Source organism: Archocentrus centrarchus, chromosome 5 (genome assembly GCF_007364275.1).
Source record: "Archocentrus centrarchus isolate MPI-CPG fArcCen1 chromosome 5, fArcCen1, whole genome shotgun sequence".
Lineage (NCBI taxonomy): Eukaryota > Metazoa > Chordata > Actinopteri > Cichliformes > Cichlidae > Archocentrus > Archocentrus centrarchus.
Genome location: NC_044350.1, coordinates 6,323,976 through 6,345,049, shown reverse-complemented (window position 1 = coordinate 6,345,049; position 21,074 = coordinate 6,323,976). Strand labels below are relative to the sequence as shown.

Genomic DNA, 21,074 nt, shown 5'->3' with positions numbered 1-21,074 from the left:
GATAACAGCTTTCCAGCCTAAGAGACCTGATGGATTATTAAGCGCTCCTGCCTCAATATACTGCTGCTTCTACATTTTGAACAGTCCTACTGTAAACACAATATTTTCAGCACCATCACTCTGTCCCTGTGGCATATTGGGTTACCTAATGCAAGTCTGTCATGTTGAATGGCCACTTTTTAGTTGCTTTCAAACAGCTGCGTGTAGTACTCCCTCAATAGAAGAGCACAAACTGGCTCTAACCAGATAAGACAGATAAGCGGGAGGCCCCGCTGCACAAATAAGCATCATAGTCTCTAGTTTGAGAAAACGATGTCTCTGAAATTTTCTAAATGGTAGTTTTATTAAAAGGCACCTGTAAGAGCCAGATTGGTTCAGTTCATGAAGGGAGTAGTACACACTGTAGAATGTACTACTCCCCCCTCTTTAAAAAAAAAAAGAAAAAAAAAAAAAAAAAAGTTTCTGACATGGACTTTCTTTCATGTGTTTGAACAAAAACATGCTTCAGAGACCCCCCACCCCCACATCACATGACTGGTTTGCATAGTTCAACTTTAACCTGAGGTTTGAGTTCAGGCTGCTTCAAACGTGTCTTGCACGATCTACTTTTATCCAACCTCCTCTGCTTGAGTAAAAGTTCTTTTTATTCAATTAAAAGTTACAAAAGCTGGAGGGGGAAGGCAACATCTCTTATAAATGACAAAATCTCACAATGTTTCAAAGGTCATCATATATAAAACAATAATTTATTATTTCTCTCATTTTACAAGACATCAAATTGGGTGGTTAACTAAAGATTTGTTAAGCTGTTACTCTGGTCGATACATGAAACCCTACGAAAGCAACTACAGTGTGTGCTTGAACAAACAAGACATTTCAATTTCAGCAACGTGAGAAATGCCTTTCTCTAAATATACGTACATACACGGTGATATGATGCTCTCTACATTATGTAACAGATGGTACATCGCTGGTGGTTTTAAACTTTGGGAGATCAGCACCATTCGAGGGAAATCGAAACAAAAAAGTGAATTTGATACAAAAGCTTTTTTTTTTTTAATTTACAAAAGTCCTTTTGAGAATGTTAAGTCTTTTACCTTGCAGGAAAATACCATTGTTTTGGTGAAAGCATTACGTATGCATTACAGTAAAATACTGAAGCGATATATAGTACAAACAAAATAATGTAAAATAGTGTAAATGCTGGCTTTTTATGTATGGCACACTTTCAAAACCTTCCAAAAAAAGTCAAATATTGTGTTTGTGTTTCAAAAATATCCAAAAAAAGCAGGCACAAAGGTAGAAAATGTTATTGAATTATGCTTCCAAAATCTTCCTCATACACAGTATCCTAATCCGACTCATTCAAGGTCCAACCGTCATTTTAGATGCCTTCTCTTTACTGCAGTGGGGGAAATGTTCATACAGAAAAGGCGCTCTTTATTTACTATTTACATGTGTTGCCACATTGAACGAGGCAGGACTCTGTACCCTGGCTGGTAGTGTCTTATGTACAGTCCATTACACTCAAGTCTGTTCTCCTCTAGCAGGCCCAGCACCTGAAGACACAACAGGACCTAGACTGTAGTCACAGACAGGAGGGAGTTGTACACCCTTGTGCCATCTGGTGACTTGGTACCATGGGTGAGAAGTTCCTGAATGGTCATCCAGTTATCAAATATTTTCTTATTCCTCTTTTTCATCATCTTTTTGTGGCTGAGTTCAATGATGTTCGGCTCCTTTTTGTCCTCCAGGGTGGCCTGCTCCTTCAGACAATCGGCTCGGCTCTGCTTCATGAACTCGCGGCGCTGCCTCTGCTCTTTGGCGCGCACTGCATGCTGCTTCCTCTCTTCCTTGCTCCAGTAGCGGCCCATCTTCAGCTCGCTTAGAGCGTCATCATCTGTAGTCATTCCGCTGCGCTCCTCGTGAATGCGAAGGGCGCGCTCCCTCAGCAGCTTGTCGCGAACGGGCCGCTTGGTGATGTAACGTGTGCCATCGCTGCGGATCTTCACCTTCCACTCCATTTTAGGCTCCAGGTCACTGGGGGTAATTGGATCCCGACACATGCTGACCAGACTCATCTGACTCTGAGCGTACTCCACAGCAGATTTCTGCTGGATCAGCTGCATGTAGCTCTGGTAGTGCTGGGCGTGAGCGGGGATATGTGCGTGCTTGTAAGGTGAGTGTTGCTGAGAAAAGCTACGCCCGCTCTTACTGGACTCTCCAGACTTTCTCTCTTTGCTCTCTGCCTGCAGCGCTCCATCTGCATCCTTGGACGAGCTTCGGCTCCGGCTCGGGCTACAAGCTTCCTGCACAGGAGACAGGAGGGGCTTGAGCATCCTGCTGCTGGAGCCGCTGGATGGTCCAGCTGGACCTTGGCCTTCTGGTCCTCTACGGAGCGAATTATCTGGAGACAGTTCCAGAGTCAGAGGGGTACTGCGGCAGCTCTCACCAGTGTTGTAGGCACTGGAGCTGTCCTTGTCAGATTTCTCTGGCAGCTCTGTGATGTCTGACAGCTCGTGGCGGCGAGCATCTATGCTAGTATTATAATTGCGGAAGCCGCTGTTGTGCAACATCCAGGATTCGCGGCACTGCTCCCTCAGCTGCTGCATCTTGTGGGCGCGAACGATGTTCAGGCACTCCAGCTCAATGGTGCGCAGCTCTTCATTGAGCATCTCCAGCTCCTTGTCCACACCCTCCTGGTCCTGACCAACGGCCCCGCCACCCTGCCCGTAGAGGCCCTGGGCTCCGCTGTTCCTCATCTGGCATTTGAGCTCCAGGAGTTCTCTGAAGCGCTCGCACTCATCAGCTGGAATGCCCAGGAAGTCGGCGTCGGCGTAATCCACTGAGATAAATGACTCGCTGCTGAAGGGGAGGTCGGTGCTACCGAGGGTATCTTGGCTGTAGGTCAGCTTTCTGCAGCTGCCCAGTGTGTTGGAGGCCGTGGTCTGGTCGTCCCCGAGGTTCTCCTGCTCCGAGCTCTCATCGTTTCGTGTGCTCTCATCGGTGCGACCGACGCCACTGTCCTTCTCGTGATGGTTAGAGAGCAGCGTGGCTGTGTCTGTGGTGCCCCCGTCCTCCTCGTGCTTCTTCTAAAGAAAACGAGCAAACAGACAACACAAGAGGAACAAATATGTTTTACTTTTTCACATTTATATAAATACGTGCGAAATACAGCTATTAGTGAATTAAAAACAACACAAAAAAAAAACAGATTTCCAGTACAACACATATATTATCATATCTACTTTGTTCATGACTATTCATTAAACTTTTAATCACAAGTGGCTTTGTCAATAAGGTTCTCCATAAGAAAGAAGTTCTGTTAATGGGAAAAACGGTTGGAAACCACAGAGCATCTGTTCACCTCACCAGAACTGGCTTGGCTGAAATAATCTATAGATGAACATATGTGTTAGTGGAGATTGATTGTGTGTGTTCGCACTCGTCACGCTGTGCACATGTGCGCGTACCTGCTGCAGCATGCTGGCAGTGAACTGCATGGCCTGATGGTGCTGCTGCTCCAGCATATCCATGTGAAGGTCATCCAGGAAGTCATTCCTGTCATCATCCATCCAGCCCTCATCCAGCTGAGACGCGGCAGAGAGAAGAGACGCATCATTAGATGCAAAGTTTTGCCAAAAAAAAAAAAGGAGCATTCATGTTGAACTGAAACCACATTTTGGTTCCAAACTTGACTATATGAGGTGTTAACATGAAATTTCCTGTTGTCGTTAACCTTTATTGAGTTGACACCAATAATGGCTTCCCAGATTACCTGGATCTCTGGCCTGGCCACCAACAGAGAGATATTCTGGTTGCTCTCACTGGTCAGCAGTGCCACAGCATCCTCTCGATTTTGGATCTCAACACCATTGATCTTAATCAAGACAGAAAGGACTATTTATAAAAGCAGTTTTTTTTTGTTTTTTTTTTTAACATAACTCTTAAAGAAGTGCTTTTATTAACAGTACTGTGTCATGATATGAGATCAGAATAACAGAAACACATCAAAATCATACCTGTATGATTTTGTCACCTTCTCTAATTCTGCCGTCCTTTGCGGCGATGCTGTTTGGATCAATCTAAAGTGAACACATATTTATATTTGTGAGTTTAAGTGAGCGTCATTACTGCTGACAGGCAAAGAGATTGTCATTCACCTGTGACACGTACCTCACTAATGTAGATCCCAGCTTCATCCTCATCATCAGTCCTGTAACAGATAGTCAGGCCGAGCTTGTCTTGGATATTGTCTCTGTACAAATCCACCTCCTGGTAAGATACATGCACAAATTAATAACCTATATACCTGGAATTATGTTTCCCTACAGAGCAGAAAATGGCTGCGTGTTTGTGTTTCAGGACTATCTAAATAGGATCAAAATGGTACACCAGAGAAAGAACAATCCATCAATCTCTGTAATGAATCTTTCAGCTGGTGGCAGAGAGGCCACTGGCTCTTGACAAAGCCCTCTGACAGAATGAGAGACGATGCAGTCGACTGCAGATGCAGAGAGTGTCATTTTTCACTTGTCAACACATGTAATCTTACAGATACAGATGAAGATATGAGCAACGGTAGTTTTTGAGGGCAGATTCTGAGAGGGTTAGCCTCTTACTAAAAAAACTAGGAAGAATCTCAAGAACGCACATTTTTTTGGCAAGAGTTAAATGAGAAAATATATACTATTCTTATGTCTATTCTGTGAATATGATGCTATAGCTAGAAAATAGTTCGCTCACATGCTCACAAAAGAACTGAAGTTAAGTTTGATGCTTCCAGCTGTTAGTAGGAGTCTTTCCTCTGCAGCTTCATAGGGATACCTATAGGATTCAGATATGCGCCCCCAAAACAACAGAGTTGTGTGGCTTTACAAATGTAACAGCAGCAGCTTCGTTAATTATCAGTGATTCCCAAAACAGACACAGGATCGGCCTGGACCTCACCCTATGATGGACCTCCTTCAGTGGAGCTGTCACACACAAAAAGTCAAAGCTTTACAGTTAAATAAATATAAAATTTGTTACACAGCAGCTGTTGAATCATTCAGATTTATCAGACCTGTCAGATTTTTATATTTAAAGCTCAACATAAGTGTCTGTAGTGGACTTTGGTTCACTACCAGCAGTCAAGCTCTCAGACTTGATATAATTTCTAATTCACTGTTGTGTGAATTTAAACATTATGATGCGCAGAGTCATTCTTCAAGGACACCTCCATGGATATTATTAATATCAGGCAGGCAGGCCCTGAGGTTTAATAGCAGGGGGAGTGAAGGTTGGCAGAGGTCAATGAAGGTGCACAACAGAGGTTTGATCATGGCCTCATCCAACCTCTGTTAGCATCATCAGATTCATCATTGCAGCCCTATTATCTTGTGCCATCTAATTATCCACTGGGCCTCATCTCCACTGCGTAGGAGCAAAGGAAGACGTATTAGGCCCTGTCACTAATAAGTAATGATGTCACCATTGTGCATCTGCTGGAACAAACAAGCAGCTCGATTCCTGTCTGGCATACATCTCAGTGTCTCTATACAGGGAGACTGCTCCATCAATAACTGTGATATATCAGAGCTTGGGGTCGCTAACAAGGCCACTGGACTGGAGACACTGAGGCGACCTCAGGTCTGCTTTATGGAGCAATAATGCACTTCTGTCCAAAAGGAGATAGTCACTGAGTGGGTGAGTTAGAATCGAGGTGGGGTTTTACCTCATATTCCAGCTCCTCCCGCTCTATATCCTGTTGTATACCCTCCAGGAAATCAGGGTCAAAGTACACATGCCCAGGAGGATGCCTGAGAAAAGACAAAGAGTGTAAGATAAATTGGAAAAGAGTGGAACTCAAATTGAATACGCACATTAAAAAGGAAACAAGACGTGCTGACGCATTTGTCAATCTGGATTTAATTTTGCCCCAGAGTTTGAAAATGAAATGAGAAGTAGGAAAGTAATAAGAATTCAATGAAGAAATCACTCTTGAATCAGATTTATTGAAACCGCACCCTGAAGCTAACCGCAAATTACCACGCCGTGTTATTAATTTGTCTCGGAAATCAATTAAAGAAATCGCTATTATTCATTAAAGGGCAACTCCTGCTGCCACAGAGAGTAAAATATAGCCAGGCTCAATGAGCTCCAGGGCCTAAAACACACACACATGTGCACACACATGCACGCACGCGCGCACACACACACTGTCAGAAACAAAAGATGCATTTTGGGACTATGCAAATGAACACGGCCATCATTTTAATGTGGCTGTGTGCCCTGGAGGAGCTGTCATCTCCCGTGAGTGACAGGGACATTTTCCCTTCGAACTTCACACTCATCTTGCGTGATCGCAGTGCTGCATTGTGCAGAACAAGATAAGCTCTTTTAATTAGTGTCTGAGGTAAAATGTTGGACAGTGACCAAAACTAACATGACCTTTCCAACACTGCTGAATCCTAACAGCAAAGATTTTAATAGTCTTCTCCATTTTGGTAACACTTTTCTTTACCTCAATGGTTCTTTATGGGAAAAATGATTTTCTAACAAGCACGTTGTCAAAAAGGTCAGGCCATTTGCAACTGAGGGCCAGCGTACTTCACTGCAGCCAGTCTTCCTTCAAACTGAGGTAACCGGAGGGGCGGTGGGTGCACGCTGCGGGTGCTTCAGAAGCTTTTAAGATGATGAAACATGTTGCGGAAAGGCTGGCAACATTTGAAAGCTTATGAGACACCAGAAAATGCTGCTCAGTGCTTTAAAGAAGACAACCTGGAAATTTAAACAATTTTATCTTTCTTTGTCACAACTCGAAGGTAAACACCGCAAAGAATTCTGCCAGCCTTGCGTGCATGTATGTACATATTTAATTAGCCAGTTTAGTGACCCTGTGGGATGATGTTGCACTACATTGTGAGAAAAGCTTAATCAGGTACAGTTTTTGCCAAGGCCTTCTGCACCAGCAGCACAGCATGGCCCCATTAAAATAAATTAGGGGGTGCAGCGTTCATCCCCAGTTTTTATGAAGGTTTCAGTGTTCAGTTTCTTTGTTTACAGAGGTGCTGATTCGACTTTATGGGCCACTCGTGAGGCTGCAGTTTGTGTTGCAACACCTCTCACCTTCATAAAAGGAGGATCTATGGAAGGAATTGTGGATTAATGGTGTAAATGGGGGAGCTTCGCCATGAAGGCACGTCCACACATAAAGCAGTTTGCTTGTCACTCATCACTTTGTAGCTGACAGATGGATACAAGTGGGCTTTCTGGGCTCTGGCTGCGTGAGTACCTTTTATCCTTTCATATCAAATGTATCCTTTGTTCCCATTGGCTCACTCAATCACCTCACAGTTGAGATTAGTTTAATGTGCAACTTAACCACTTTGTGTTGCTAATAATTATTTCACCTGTCATCAGTTCAGTTTCATTAAAATTGCACAGTTTTTGCTAATCTCTTCATTTGTGTAAGTCCCGTAAACTCGGGAGTAAAAATCAGTTTACTGAGAGCCACACAGGCCAGACTTGATATGCTTTAATTTAATGTGAAAATGAGTGTTCCACATAACCATCTCACATATAATTTACTCCACATAAAGTCCTCAATCAATCAACAAAAAGTCCATGTGTCACTGTGCACATCACAGGTTGAACTCCCTGAGTAAACCTCAGCGATAACTTAAACCACTGGTTCCCAAAGTCAAGAGTGTTGCATCCCATTTAAAAACCAGAAAACCAGAGTAATGAGCAATATCACAAACTAACCACCTCCTATTACCAGTTTTAATTCACTTTTATATGAATAAATACATTTATATAAATATGTAACTATGCATACGTGTAAGTGATTTCAAACTGAATTTCTTTTATTACTGCGGCCCCCTGCAGTACTTCTGCAGCTCACCAGGGGGCCGTGGCTCACACTTTGGGAACCACTGACTTAAACAGATACACTATACTGCCCAAAGTATTCACTCATCTGCCTTCACACACACATATGAACTTGAGTGAAATCCCATTCTTAATCCGTAGGGTTTAATATACTGTGTTTATGGGAATTTTTGACCATTCTCCCAGAACCAAAGGCACATGATTCGTCACTCCAGAGAACACGCCTCCGCTACTCTAGAGTCCCGTGACCACCGCATCTGACACTCTGCATTGTGCTTAGATGGCTTAGATGCAGCTGCTCAGCCATGGAAACCCATTCCATGAAGCTCTCTACACACTGTTCTCGAGCTAATCTGAAGCCCTGATGAAGTTTGGAGGTCTGTAGCCACTGACGCCGCAGAGTCGCTGACCTCTGTGCACTATGTGCCGCAGCATCTGCTGACCCCGCTCTGTCATTTTACGTAGCCTACCAATTTGTAGCTGAGTTGTGGTTGTTCCCAATCCCTTCCACTTTGTTATAATACCACTAACAGCTGACTGTGAAATATTTAGTAGTGAGGAAATTTCATGACTGGAGGATGTCACCTGTGCAACAAGTGAAATCCTATCACGGTACCATGCTGGAATTCACCGAGCTCCTGAGAGTGACCCATTCTTTCACTAATGTTTGTAGAAGCAGTCTGCATGCCTAGGTGTTTGGTTTATACACCTGTGGCCATGGAAGTGATTGGAACACCTTCAATGATTTAGATGGATGAGTGAATACTTTTGGCAACATAGTCTATGTGGGTGAGATTAGAAATTTTGGACTGGATGAAGTCTGTGGGCTTTGAGTTGGATACTGTTGCTTTTGCCATCTACTCCACCAAACCATGAAAGATCAAGGCTGTGACTGGACAAAACCACTACCCATTTTAGCGAGGCTCTCTCTTTAGTTGATCAATAACAGAGTTGGTACTTACTCCTCTGGAAGCAGATACTCCTCCAGCTCCGTCATGGGGGGCGAAGAAGGAGGCAGATTGGTAAGGGCCATGATGTGCTGGAGGGTGATGTCTGTCTGGGTGCTGATGTCTGTGACTTGGGTGTCAGCTGCAGGGCTGACCACTTTGGGGTAAGGGGCCCGACGTAGAACCTGGACCATGATGGGTTCCTTGGCGGTGCGGAAGGCCTCCACTGCCTGGTCGTGAGTGGCCTTAGAGAGGTCCTTGCCATTGACCTGGAAGAAGGAGCGAGGACAAACCCACGTCAACAATGGAAAAGATTTTTTGCAATGCGTTTAGATCTCTCTGTGAGGAGGACAGTCATTATACCAAACTCAAGTAATCTGCCCACACACATTCAGAAGCAATGTTCTGTTTGAGAAATGACTCATTACTGCCTCAGCTTGTTTTACAGGGTCATAGCTGGACCACACAGAATAAGACCTTAATTAGGAAGAGTCTCTCTTTAATTAATCAAGGTTATTAGCTGTGGCTGCATGAAGGAGCCCTCATTTAGCTAAGTAATTTCTTAGCAGAGGATAAATCTGACCTCTCGTCAGTGACAGTGAAGTGGGTGCCGGGCGCTAACCTGAGAAGATTAATTTGAGCAAAAGGCCGCAGCGAGCTGCAAAGAAGAGGCTAATTAAGTGCGGTTGAGCCACTTAAAGCGTCTGCGCTCTGATGGAAGATGAGCACAGACCCTCAAAAAGAATGTGTCACCAGATCCAGTGAGACTTGTAATTAAATAAATAAGGCTCGCTGCGTGCAGATCTGTGCTGTCCAAAAAGGTCACGGCTGGGTGTACAAGTTAAGTCTGAGGTTTTTCGCTATAGGCAAAATCCCACCGTGTTACAGGAAATTTACCAAAGGATCTACTATGGGAACAAACCCAAAACAAGCGGCAGCCTGCTCAACTTTATTAACAGCTGAGGTTTCTTGCATGTAAACTGCATCCTACACATTCTAACTACACGGGCCCCGTGCTTTATCTGGATTTACACAGAGCTGCTGTTCCGCTCTCAATCACCACATCATATGGAATTTGTTGGTCTGTGATTCCCGGATGTGTTGAGAGCTTTGATAGGATCTCAGCCTGGGGCCCTACTCATTTCACAGGTCTCCTCCTCCTGCTTCTCTGCTGCGCGCACACACACTCATTTCTTCTTCGTACGAAGCCACTTTCTCACATGAGCATGCAGTGTTGCAGGTCATTAGGCATGTCATGAATCTTCACCATCCCTTCTCCCTCCTCCTTACATCGGACACACATGCGAGCCCCTGTCTGAGGATTAATTTTCTGATAAACAAGTAGGTGGTTGGTGCGCCTGCCTCCAGCTACAGCTACCTCATTCCAATTCATAGCACAGTTCGCAGACTTAACTGTAGTCCAGCACATCAGAAGTAGCAGCAATATTAAAACACCTCCAGGGGATAATGCTGGTATATATACAAAACCCGACTCTGACCCGGGGAATGTGAAAACTGAAGACATATTTCTATGGAGGAGGACATATACCAATGGCACTAAGCTTGTGAGACAAGATGAGGAAATCTGGAAAAGGAGAAAACTTTGTCAGAAAAGGCCATGTGCCCACTAATAACCAGAGCAGATTAATGCTAATCCTGGGTTTGCAAGATAATTGGATCATCTCAGCGGACTTAAAACTTCTACATTAAAACTTGGCCAAAAAAAAAATTAATAGCTCATCTATTTGCAGTTTGCCTGGACTAATTCAACACCGAGAAAAGTGAGTTATCATATCACAGAATATTAATGTAAGAAATTCTGCTATAAAAAAGAAAAAGAACAACCCAAGGGAATTAAGGCCACTGCTCTCATACTGACTATGAGCTCAAATGCACCCAAAAGACAGAGTCTAAATTTCTGGTCACTGCTTGTATCCTTATACTTGTACAGCATAAGCCTTCCTAAAGTCACACAAGACCCCACGTCTGTAGTCATCTTTGTTTCCCACAGCAGGCCACGGTGTTGCACATCAGCTGAGGAAAACAAGCGCCTTTGTGACTTCCTCCCTCTGCACGCAGGCTCCAGCAGTTAAACCTGGTTGCCAGGAATCCCGAGCCTACTTGAAGGCAGTGAACCAGAGACAAAGCCTTTAGTCCCCTTCTTGTTGAGCTCACAGTATTCTGCCTCAGTGCTCTCAATGAGAGGAGTCTCCTCCCAGCTGCACAGGGGGGGTCCCACAGCCTCCATTCACTTGGCTCACCTCTGACACGGAGCGGCCTTTTGCGGCACACTGGGAAAAAACACACAACACTCTGCCAACACAATACACAATGCCCCGACACCGCTCAGCTCCCCAACTGTGCCGCATTAAACCCAAGCCTTAACTCGGCCACAGTTCGGCAGCCCTTGAAGAGCACACAACTCAATTTACACGGGGAACCACAGAAGCCAGACTTTAACAGGTTCAGCATCTCCTCAGCTGGAACTGAAGGCCGGGTTTGCCTTTGCGCTCGAGGTGCGTTCGTCACGTTGACACAATGATGACTGACATGCAGAAATTACCGTCAACCTCTGGCACATCCTCTGAGAGGCCTCTCTGTTAAATCCATTTTAATGACAAGAGGACAGCAAAGCCCTACTTAAAGGAATACTAATTAGCTCAAAATCTGCTGCGGTGTCTGCTGAGGAATTTACACAGCTGCGGCTTTGTTACTCACTGACTATTTTCTTTTATTAAAACAACACTTCTAAAGCAAAAGCAGAATGGAGGACAGGTATCACAGGACTCACGTGCTGCAGAGCAGTTTTCATGTGATAGCTATGTCAGTCTTCAGCCTGCTGGGTAATAATAAGGGGCTGCAGGTGTGAGCCGTGCCACTAGCTTAGATGCTCTGGAAGGCAAATTAGGCTGGACTGAGATGTTGATGCGGGACTCTATGCGTACGTCTACTCAGTGATTGGTAACCTGCTGCCAAAAATGCTTAACTGCCAGCCAGTGGGCTCCATCTCTTTGATTATTATATTCATATTACACTGCACGGAGCGAGGCAGCCTCTGTTTTCCATTTCTATTTAGTCTTTATTTAATCAGATATTCCCACTGAAATCGAGCTCCTTTAAATATGAGAATGCTTAGAATGGAAAACAAGGGAAGTAATTATAATAAAAATAATAAATATAATGGACATGACTGTTCTCTAAGCTTTGCTGTAACTCAAACTTGCTGCCTGTATACTACTGGGTCAAGGTGTTCCTGGGCAAGACACTGAATCCTGAACTGTCTCGGTGCAGCCACCAGTGTGTGTGTGTGTGTGTGTGTGTGAGCGAGCGAGCGTGTGTGTGTGTGTGAGTGTGTGTGTGTGTGACTCAGAAAAGGCACAGAGTAAAAAGTGCATCATGAATTTGTGCTGTGGTGGAGAAAATCAGGGACACTTAACCACAAATTATAGTCGTAGTTTTGAATTGGACGCTGTTATCATTCATAATTTCAACAAACCAGTCATGTTGATGTGATGTCATAGCTCTGTAATTCAGGGCAAAAGGCTGGAAAAATACAAAATGCTGCTGGCCTTCAGGGCTTTCTGCTTTAAGAAGTCAGGCCGGAGTATAAAGAGCGTCAAAGTCTGCACAGGGAAGAGGACAGGGTGGATGAATGGGTCTAGGTTTAGCGTCCTTTAAGAGAACAATGTGATTGGTCGGTTGCAATGACATTAATTATGACGTTGTTGGAACGACACCAGGATGGCAACGTCTATGCAGCTGATGAGTGTATAGACTATAAAAATACATAAACAGCTTTTTTTAATGTTCAGCCAGTTTGACTGTTTTTTTAAAAAAGCATCTTTCACTGTCATTTACACTTTTACATCCAAGTACACAGGACTGAACAGCTGCTACACAATGATAGCACCTTTTTTGTCTACTACACAAATGGATATGTTATTGTAAACAGGGCTGTCATTGAGTTAAGACTCCACAAATTGATGCAAAGGCATTAATAATATACAACAGTCATGGACATAACTAATGCTTGATACTACTGGAGGTAACATAATTAACCACACATGCTCATGTTAGCAGCTTGTATTTGTGCCTTACACTTACAGCTACAGCTGCCAGTTCAACATGGAGAAATGATTTTGAGGGGAGGGGACAGGATATAAATACAAAAATATTTAGACACTATTAAAACGTGACTTCTGCTCAAGAAAAATATGCGACTAAACGAGCTTGAGACACCACGATGCCAGTAACATAACCAACCAACCAACCCCCCCAAGGTCTAATCATCATCATACAGGAAAGGCTTTGCAGGATATTAAGTGAATGTAACATTAGTCTTTGATATGGCTATTGAATCACCACATAATCCTTTAATAAAGAAGAGGAGAGCCAGTGTTTCTGGTCCTCGGGGAGACGCAGTGAGGTGAACAGAGTGGAAACTCTGCCAGACACACGGTGCCTTTCACAGAGTGGCAGAGGAAACCCTGAGAACTGCACTCTACAGTCAAGCATTTTAAAGGGGTTTGAGAGCCGGGACGCTCGCCTCCTCTTTCTGCTCGGATACACTTCTTAAACAAATTCTTCCAAATCTCTATTTCGGAACAGAGAGGAGCGCTGACACTATAGAGAGCACGAAGGCTTATTTTCAGTGGGGTCTATGCTGTGTTTGAGTGGCAGTCTGAATGTAGGTCATTCTACTCCAAAAGCACAGCTAATCCTCCTTTTATTTCACTTTTAACCATTTCTGTGAGAAAAACTTAAGCAGCAGTTGATGATTTTTGTGCACACTTTTAAGTGTGTCTTTAAAAACCTGCACATATTGTAGTTTTTTTTTTTTTTTTTTTTTTTTTTTTTAAACTGACCAGGCAGGAAACGCTCCACAGTGGGAGGCTTAAAAACACAGCAGTCTTTATTTACAGCAGCCTGCGAGCTTACAGAGGATTACAGAACAAACAGATAAAAAAACTTAATGCTGGCTGAAAGAGATACTGCTGTTTACTTTCACCTAATCTGATTGAAGCACGGGACACTGGGTTCTTAATTGATCAGCTGTGGGTAACAGATTACTTCCGGGACGCTTTCCGCTGCCTCTCCCAAGTCTAATGAGCCCAAACGAAGGTGTGATGTGTGTCTGATGGAGCTGCTGAACTTCACCTGACTTTATTTTTCTTCTGCTTTTAAGCCCTTTCTAATAGCATCTTTTCAAAAAGACTATTAGCCTTGTGATTTTTAAACAGCTTCTGAAGGCCTGTATTTCCCACCTCGTGCTCATGTAGCCTCCTCTGCCTGAGCAGAGTGTGGAGAATCATTCTCTGCCCCTCAGCACATGTATGAAATTACAGGTATAAAGCAAAGCGAAGAGTCAAGTTCATGTCCGCAGTTGGGATGAAACCTAGGTTTGTGTCATGCTCCATTAACGCTGTTATCTCACACCAGTACCTCAGGTGCCGTTTACACGAGACCGTTTTCATTTTGAAACGGTGTCGTTTTGATGCGTTTCGGCCTTGCGTTTACACGACAACGGTGGCGTTTTGATGCGTTTCGCCCTTCTGTTTACACGACAACAGAGTGAAAACGATGTGTTTCAGAAACGGGGTCCAGAGTGGAGCGTTTCAGAAACGCACCGGCTTGCGTTTTCGTGTAAACACTTGAAAGCGGGGTGATTTGAAAACGCTCGACTCGCACATGCGTACTATGGTTGAGACGGCCAGTTTTTCGCGCACGCGCAGACTGATAAACAGTACTCGCGGATTCACGAGTGCTTCTTATGCTTTTCCTGTGTTTTTACCGTTTTGTAATTCAGCGTTGTGTGCAGCAGCGATCCAACCTCATCATCTGTCCACACAAAACCTCTCACATTGGCCGTTTTGTAAGTAATGAACAATTTGCCGCACTACCTACTGTGTCACTCCACGCATGCGCGTCTTGCGTAAACAAACTGCAAAGAGAAAACCAACGCCAACTTGTGGCCTGGCATGGGAACTACATCGTTTTCATCGTTTCACATGTCCTCGTGTAAACGTGGATCGTTTCTGAAACGCCATCGTGTAAACGAAAGGCTGAAACGCATCAAAACGACACCGTTTCCAGTGAAAACGGCTTCGTGTAAACGGCACCTCAGGCTTCCCCTCTCTGTCCAGCCACACTATAAACACACACTTACTCCACGTCCAGGCTAACAGCACATTCACTGAGCTCTTTGCCAGGACCGAGTCTATCTGTCCAAGGCAGCAACGACACGTTTGCTCCTCGGGGAGGAGACGGGGGCAGAAAACTACATATGAAAAGCCACAAGCCGCGTAGAGATGGGACATCCTGGAGCCATCCACAGCTGAGCCGAAGTCACGTTGTAACTACATTATACCAGGACGCTAAATCAGAAATGGAGCTGTTAGTCAGTAGCATGCTGGGCGAGGCCAGATGATGAGGAACAAAAACATCCAGAAATGAAACATCTACTTCCAAGGTCCTGATGCCAGATACCAGGACACCTCCAGAGGACCTGTGTGATCCCGAAGCCTTTTTTGGCTAGCAGGTGGTTTTAATGTAACACATGAATAAAGCCCCATTTACAAGGTTCATGAACACTTATTATATAATCTCCAGTCTTTTAATCATTTACCTACTGTGACAATCAGGGTAAAGCGCTGCTGCGCCTGTAAAACAATATCTGAGTGAAACAAATTAAGAGTCCTTTACAACGAGACACAAACGCCTAACTAATTAGAAGATTTAATGACACCTTTATATCCTATGGATGGGTAATAACTGTCAAATGGATTTATATTCATGACAGATTTTTTTCTTTCTTGATATTCTACAATAAAATGTTCATTTTGTTGTAGAATATCCAAAACATTATGTCACAGTAACGAGGGATTAGCTGTAGGTTTAGTTCAGGTAACACTGAAGCTGGCGGAGTAACCCATCCCTTCAGGTTCATCCCGACCACTGAGAAATCAGCTAACATGTAACAACATCAGGTTAACCCAACATGTCCATTGCTGTGTATTTGTTGTGCTTACTCTGACAATTCCACCTACAAAAAAAAGAAAAAAAGAAGTGTTTTTGTTGGCAGCGACTGGTTCACTTAATCTCTCAAGAATGTGTAACACTATTTTCTGCTTCATCTACTATATGTGTCAATATTCTGCCAAAGTCCATTAGGAGTCTGTTTCAGGGACTCACAGCTGTTACGCTGCTGTGTTTTCAGGATCTTGTTATGTCCCTGTCGTCCCTGTGATCCCTCTCTGCCGTTTGCTTTAGACTGACAGTAAGTACACGGGCTCCTGTGAGTGCTCCCCCGTGGCAGTCAGCCACCTGCTCCAGTGTTTAACAGATGTGACGGCACACCGGGGCTGATCTTAGCCGTTATTAAAAACACACAGTGCCAGGCTCCAGCGGCCGCGCTCGGCGCTGGCGATCCCCTGCTTTGTCTCTGCATGCTGTCTGTGTCAAGCTTCATTACGGGGGCTGGGGCCGAACACGCCGAGCTGCGTCCCCCCCCCCCCCCCCCCCCTTTTTTTTCTTGGCAGCTGCTTTGAAGACAGAGGGGGTCTCTGACAGTTGGACAAAAGGGGGCAGAGGATTGACTGGATGAAAAAGTGTTTTGTACAAATATTTTCATCTCATCTTTCTGTCTGCCTGGTGGAGAAGATGTCGTACTGAGACCATCTGGCGCTATGACAACTTGGCTTCTTGAGCCGGGCGTGACATCTCAGCAGCCTTCAATCAGAAATATGGCTAATTAGGCGGCGGTGCGTGGAAAGCTCCGGATAGGAAATGTTCCAGTGGACTCATTTGTAAACTTCTGCTGCTCAGCAGATCAATCGCTTTTGGTTTAAAATGGAAGGAACAGAAGAGGGGAAAAAAGAAAACAGATACAGAAAGAGAACGCAGAAAGGCAAAGATTTAGCACACAAACAATAGTCCAGATCACTTCAGCGTGAATCAAGGCCTCAATGGCCAGTTTGTGCTGAGGCTCTAATTAAGCTCTGGGTCTCATAAGAACTGCAGCGCGGCGCCACAGCCATTACAGAGCGCTTCTGGAGAGATTAACGGCCCTAGGACTGTCAAACAGAGTTTCCAAGGCCTCTACCTTCAAGTCTCTGACAAAAGCAGCTGAGCTTACATCTCCACATGGTGCTTACCTTTAGCTTTGAAGAAAGGGCCGAGGGGTTCAGTGCTGTCAGAAGGGTCAAGTTTAGAAACGAGCACCGAGCCCGTCGCAGCTCAGGCCTTTAATGATCGTGACGAAAAGGGAAAACACTTGTACAGAGTGCTGCGCTGGCTGCGTTTAACAGACCCTAACCATGTTTGATCTCCAGAATGGCTCTATTGACAGTCAGTGCTGTAAACAAAAATTTGCAATTCCTTTGAGGCAGTAATGTATGCAGATCCTCTTAATGAATTCTACTCAAACAGATCGCTGAAGTTACCAAGTCAGTTGAGTGTTTCTAATCCTGCCAGGACCGCTAAAAACGCCTTGAGGTAAAAGAAAAAGAAAAAAATATTAAAGAATGATGTGCAACTCTGTTGACTTTTATAGAACAGTACAAAACCATATTTTTCATACTTCCAACATGGGATTTAGAGCTAAGGTGTTTAATGAACTGGAAAGATTTCAAGTGTTCACGGATTATTAAGTCCTCGGAGAGATGACGGGCAGAGCCGAGTGGGCGCTGCGCCAGGCCCGCTGATCAAGAGGATCTGCCTGTGTTATCAGCGAGGAGGAAAAAGAAAAAAAAAAAAGAGAAGACTTCCCAGAATCGCCCCCAGAGGTACAAGCTGAGAATTTGCTCACACACATTTCATTCATCGCCGTCTTACTGTACTATGAAAGAGCATGCGGCACAAACACGAGCTACATATTCATTTTACTGAATGGTTTATGCATGAGTGCCAGGGCCAGACACTCCAGCTCTGCGGCTGCCTCCGTGAGAATATGTTCTAATGGCTGGTGGTTAATGAGCCCGCAGCCATGAGTTCAGATCTCTCATCACCATCCGGCAGAAGATACAAAGCATTCAGACTGAGATTCAAGGCGCTTTAGGCACTTTACATAAAATATTCAGTCCCACCCCCCAAAAAAAGAGAAAAAGAACAAAAAAAAAGAAGCAGTTTCCACAACAGATAATTATTTCAGATAAGGACAGAAAACACTTGTAGTCTGATCCCGGTGGAGAAGTTTACCGGAGGTAGCATTACTCTGAGGAGAAGAGCTGAATCACTGAATCAATACTGAAGCAGTCTGAATCATCTGCTCTGACAGTTCGCATTTCTCAGACTGCCTTTTGGAGCTCGTCGTCTGTGACAGACATAATTCTCCGCCGCCTGACAGATTTTTATCCTCGCTTCATTTCTGCAGTAAAGACGTTCAAGAAGCTGTAAACTTGTTTTTATTAGTCATGAATCGATTTCCTCAGTGGCAGCAAAACAAGTCATACTTCAGCTTTCAGAAGAAGAAGAAGAAAAAAAGAGCTGCTGGTTGAAACAGACAAAACACCATTTTAGGGTCTTTGAGACACTTTAGTCAACAGATTGAAAACATTTTACAGCAACACACTGATATCTGATGCTGTAAACATGACATTTTCGAGGCCTTTAAATACAAAATGACCCAAAATAAAACTGATCTCACAGCGCAGGATGGAAATGATTATTTATGGGAATGCTGCAAGTACCATTCCATTAGGAGCCTTTTCTGTTCAGAGGCTATACATCACGCTCGGGAGGTCTCAAGGGACACTGTCACAATAATTGGACTGACACTAAAAAAATAAAAGAAACTATTAACCGTGTGAGGTGTAAAAATGACAAGAAACCTTAACATAACAATGGGTTTTGGAGAAAAACAAAAAGGTACTCGCCAAGACTTGAGAGAACATTTTTCAAAAATTGGACCACTGATGATTATTCATCGGCCTGATGCATCTTTAATCATTTAACCCACAGAATGACCTGCAGTCAGGCATGAATGTGTCTCACCTTGGCTATCATTAACTAATGCTAGGAGGAAAGTTAAAGGCTGTGGATCCACATCCTAGTGGGACACATGTAATGATTAAACATCCTAAATGTGTCTGTACTGTAATACATACTAGACTGATCACTGTGGTACAACTTATCATGCTAAAGTAGCTCGGTTATTCGGAGACTGGTTTCATTACTGCAGGAATTCAGATACAGGAAGCAAGCCAAGTCTCGATGCGCCAAAGAACACCGGCAATCCTCACATTTTAAAACACGATATACACTCAGAGTGCGAGATCTATGCTGTCAGGTGAGGCGGCCGATTGGCTTGTTTGGGGCACAGAAGCGTTAGCGAGCAGAGGCACGACCTGTGCTGTTGAACTCTGCACACCGACTCTCTCGACAGACGGGTGAACTGACAGGAGAGAAAACTGCTGCAAGTCGGAAAGCTGGGATGACAATTCTGCCAATCCGGGGAAACTTAACGAGCGAGCTGACACAAGGACGGAAGACCAAGCAGAACAAAAGGAGTGACGCACATTTCCACACATTCTTTTTGCTGTCATTTGTAGTCAAGCTTGGGTTGGTGGGCTTTCTGACCCCGGTATTAGCACCCGTAATCCATTTATTATACCACTGCATAAAACCCTTCTCTCTCTTCTTTTTTTTTTTTTTTTTTTTGAGCCAGCCAAAACCTTTTAGTCTTTTTTTCCCCCCCAGAACAGACCTGATCAAAGCCAAACTATTTGCAGGCACAATGTCAGACTCCCTCCTGTTATCTTCGCTTTTTTTTTTTTTTTTAAAGGTGGGGATAATGAGTGAGATCCACAGAGAGCTTGATCATTACATTCATTTAAACCAGCTGCTAGCCACCCGGCACCCTGTGCAGTAAATGGAGAAGTAATTTGGTGTGATAGGAGGATAACACTTGGCTGGGATCCATTATAGATGAAAAGACAGCGAGGGGGGGGAAAAAAAACACACACAACAAAAAGCAGATTTGAGTGTGTTACAGAAACCAGCCCTCAAAGATGTTCAGCACAGTCTGTCAGAGTCGTGCACTGTGTGCTGTCAGATGGGTCAGTGTTTTCACTCATTAGACCAGACTGGCACTTGAATCCAAACACTCTCACATGAATACACCAGCGCTCCGAATGTGTTCCCTCTATTGAGTGTGACACTGCAGGAAAGCTCACAGAGAACAGAGAATCTAAACATGCTGTAGGTTCTGTTCGGAACCACGAACCGTTCCTCCGCTCAAACAACACCCGATGCATCCAGCTAAATTTCAAAATAAAACTTCTTTTTAAACGAGACAGCCTGGGGGTGATTGATGATTTTTCAGACCAGAGATGAAGAAGGTGGGTTCATACTGAGTTCATGTGGGTAAGAAAGCTAGAAAAGGCATTTCTTAGATCACGTTCAGCATGAAAAATGTAAAATTCAGGATACTTATTTTTCACATAAATCCAGCAAGAAAACACCAGTGTTTTAAACTATGAAAGTACTGAAAATGATTTAGCCTGAGGCGACTTTGTCCTTTATTGATTCTTGCATTCCCTTTTTCTCAGTTCTCAGTATCATTGCACTGGAAAGTCTAACTTAACTGATTTTTTTTAGGTCAAACAAACAGACAGCCAAGATATGCTTTACAATAATACGAGACATTATTTGGAAGCTAGAACGAGCATGTTTACGCCAATTAAACTGAAGTGATCTGTTCTTTCAGGGATTTTACTGCTTAGGAAGCAACTCCAACTCAGAAAAAGAAAAAGAAACCCAAAAAGGGTCAAACGTGTCCAGGGCTCTCCCTGCATGTTAATGATGCATCTGCTGCGGTTTCTTTGGTGGAAAGAAAATGTGCAAAACAAGCAGCCGAGTGTTAAATATAAACTTTAGTGAAAGTCAAACAGGGGTTAAAGCTCGGAAAGCTCTGAGTCAGCACTCAGTTGACAATGAGGAGGTGGGCAGTGATCGGCACACACGAGCAGACACATTGAGAGAGCTGTCACCTCTTCGTCACCCCCCCCCCCCCCCCCCCCTTTAAAGCACAGCGTGCCACCTCTCACTGACCCCTGTGGCCGGAGTTCAGGCTGCTCAGCTGCGAGAGCTCCAGCCGGCAACAGCTCAGCTCCACTCCACTCCACTCCACTCTATTCTATCTCCCACTCAGCCGGTGACCCCGAGAGCCACAAACTAACTGAGCTGCACTTCAACAAAGTCTGAAATACCAAAATGGACCGTGGCTCTGGCCAATAATTGAAAAAGAAAAAAAGA

General features: G+C 44.2%; 1 protein-coding gene across 3 annotated transcripts in view; it reads right to left on the bottom strand.

Moving 5' to 3' along the window:
* Positions 1–715: 715 nt before the first annotated feature.
* pdzrn3b (PDZ domain containing RING finger 3b) overlaps positions 716–21,074 on the bottom strand; it is a 95,941-nt gene continuing 75,582 nt past the window's right edge. For all 3 annotated transcript variants that reach the window (XM_030730064.1, XM_030730065.1, XM_030730066.1), the window contains 7 exons: positions 8,838–9,091; positions 5,717–5,801; positions 4,177–4,275; positions 4,023–4,085; positions 3,779–3,880; positions 3,474–3,590; positions 716–3,092 (listed from right to left, as the gene is read on the bottom strand). In XM_030730064.1, the coding sequence (XP_030585924.1) occupies positions 1,578–3,092; positions 3,474–3,590; positions 3,779–3,880; positions 4,023–4,085; positions 4,177–4,275; positions 5,717–5,801; positions 8,838–9,091 (2,235 nt within the window). In that variant the 3' untranslated portion in view covers positions 716–1,577. The remainder of the gene's footprint in view (positions 3,093–3,473; positions 3,591–3,778; positions 3,881–4,022; positions 4,086–4,176; positions 4,276–5,716; positions 5,802–8,837; positions 9,092–21,074) is intronic.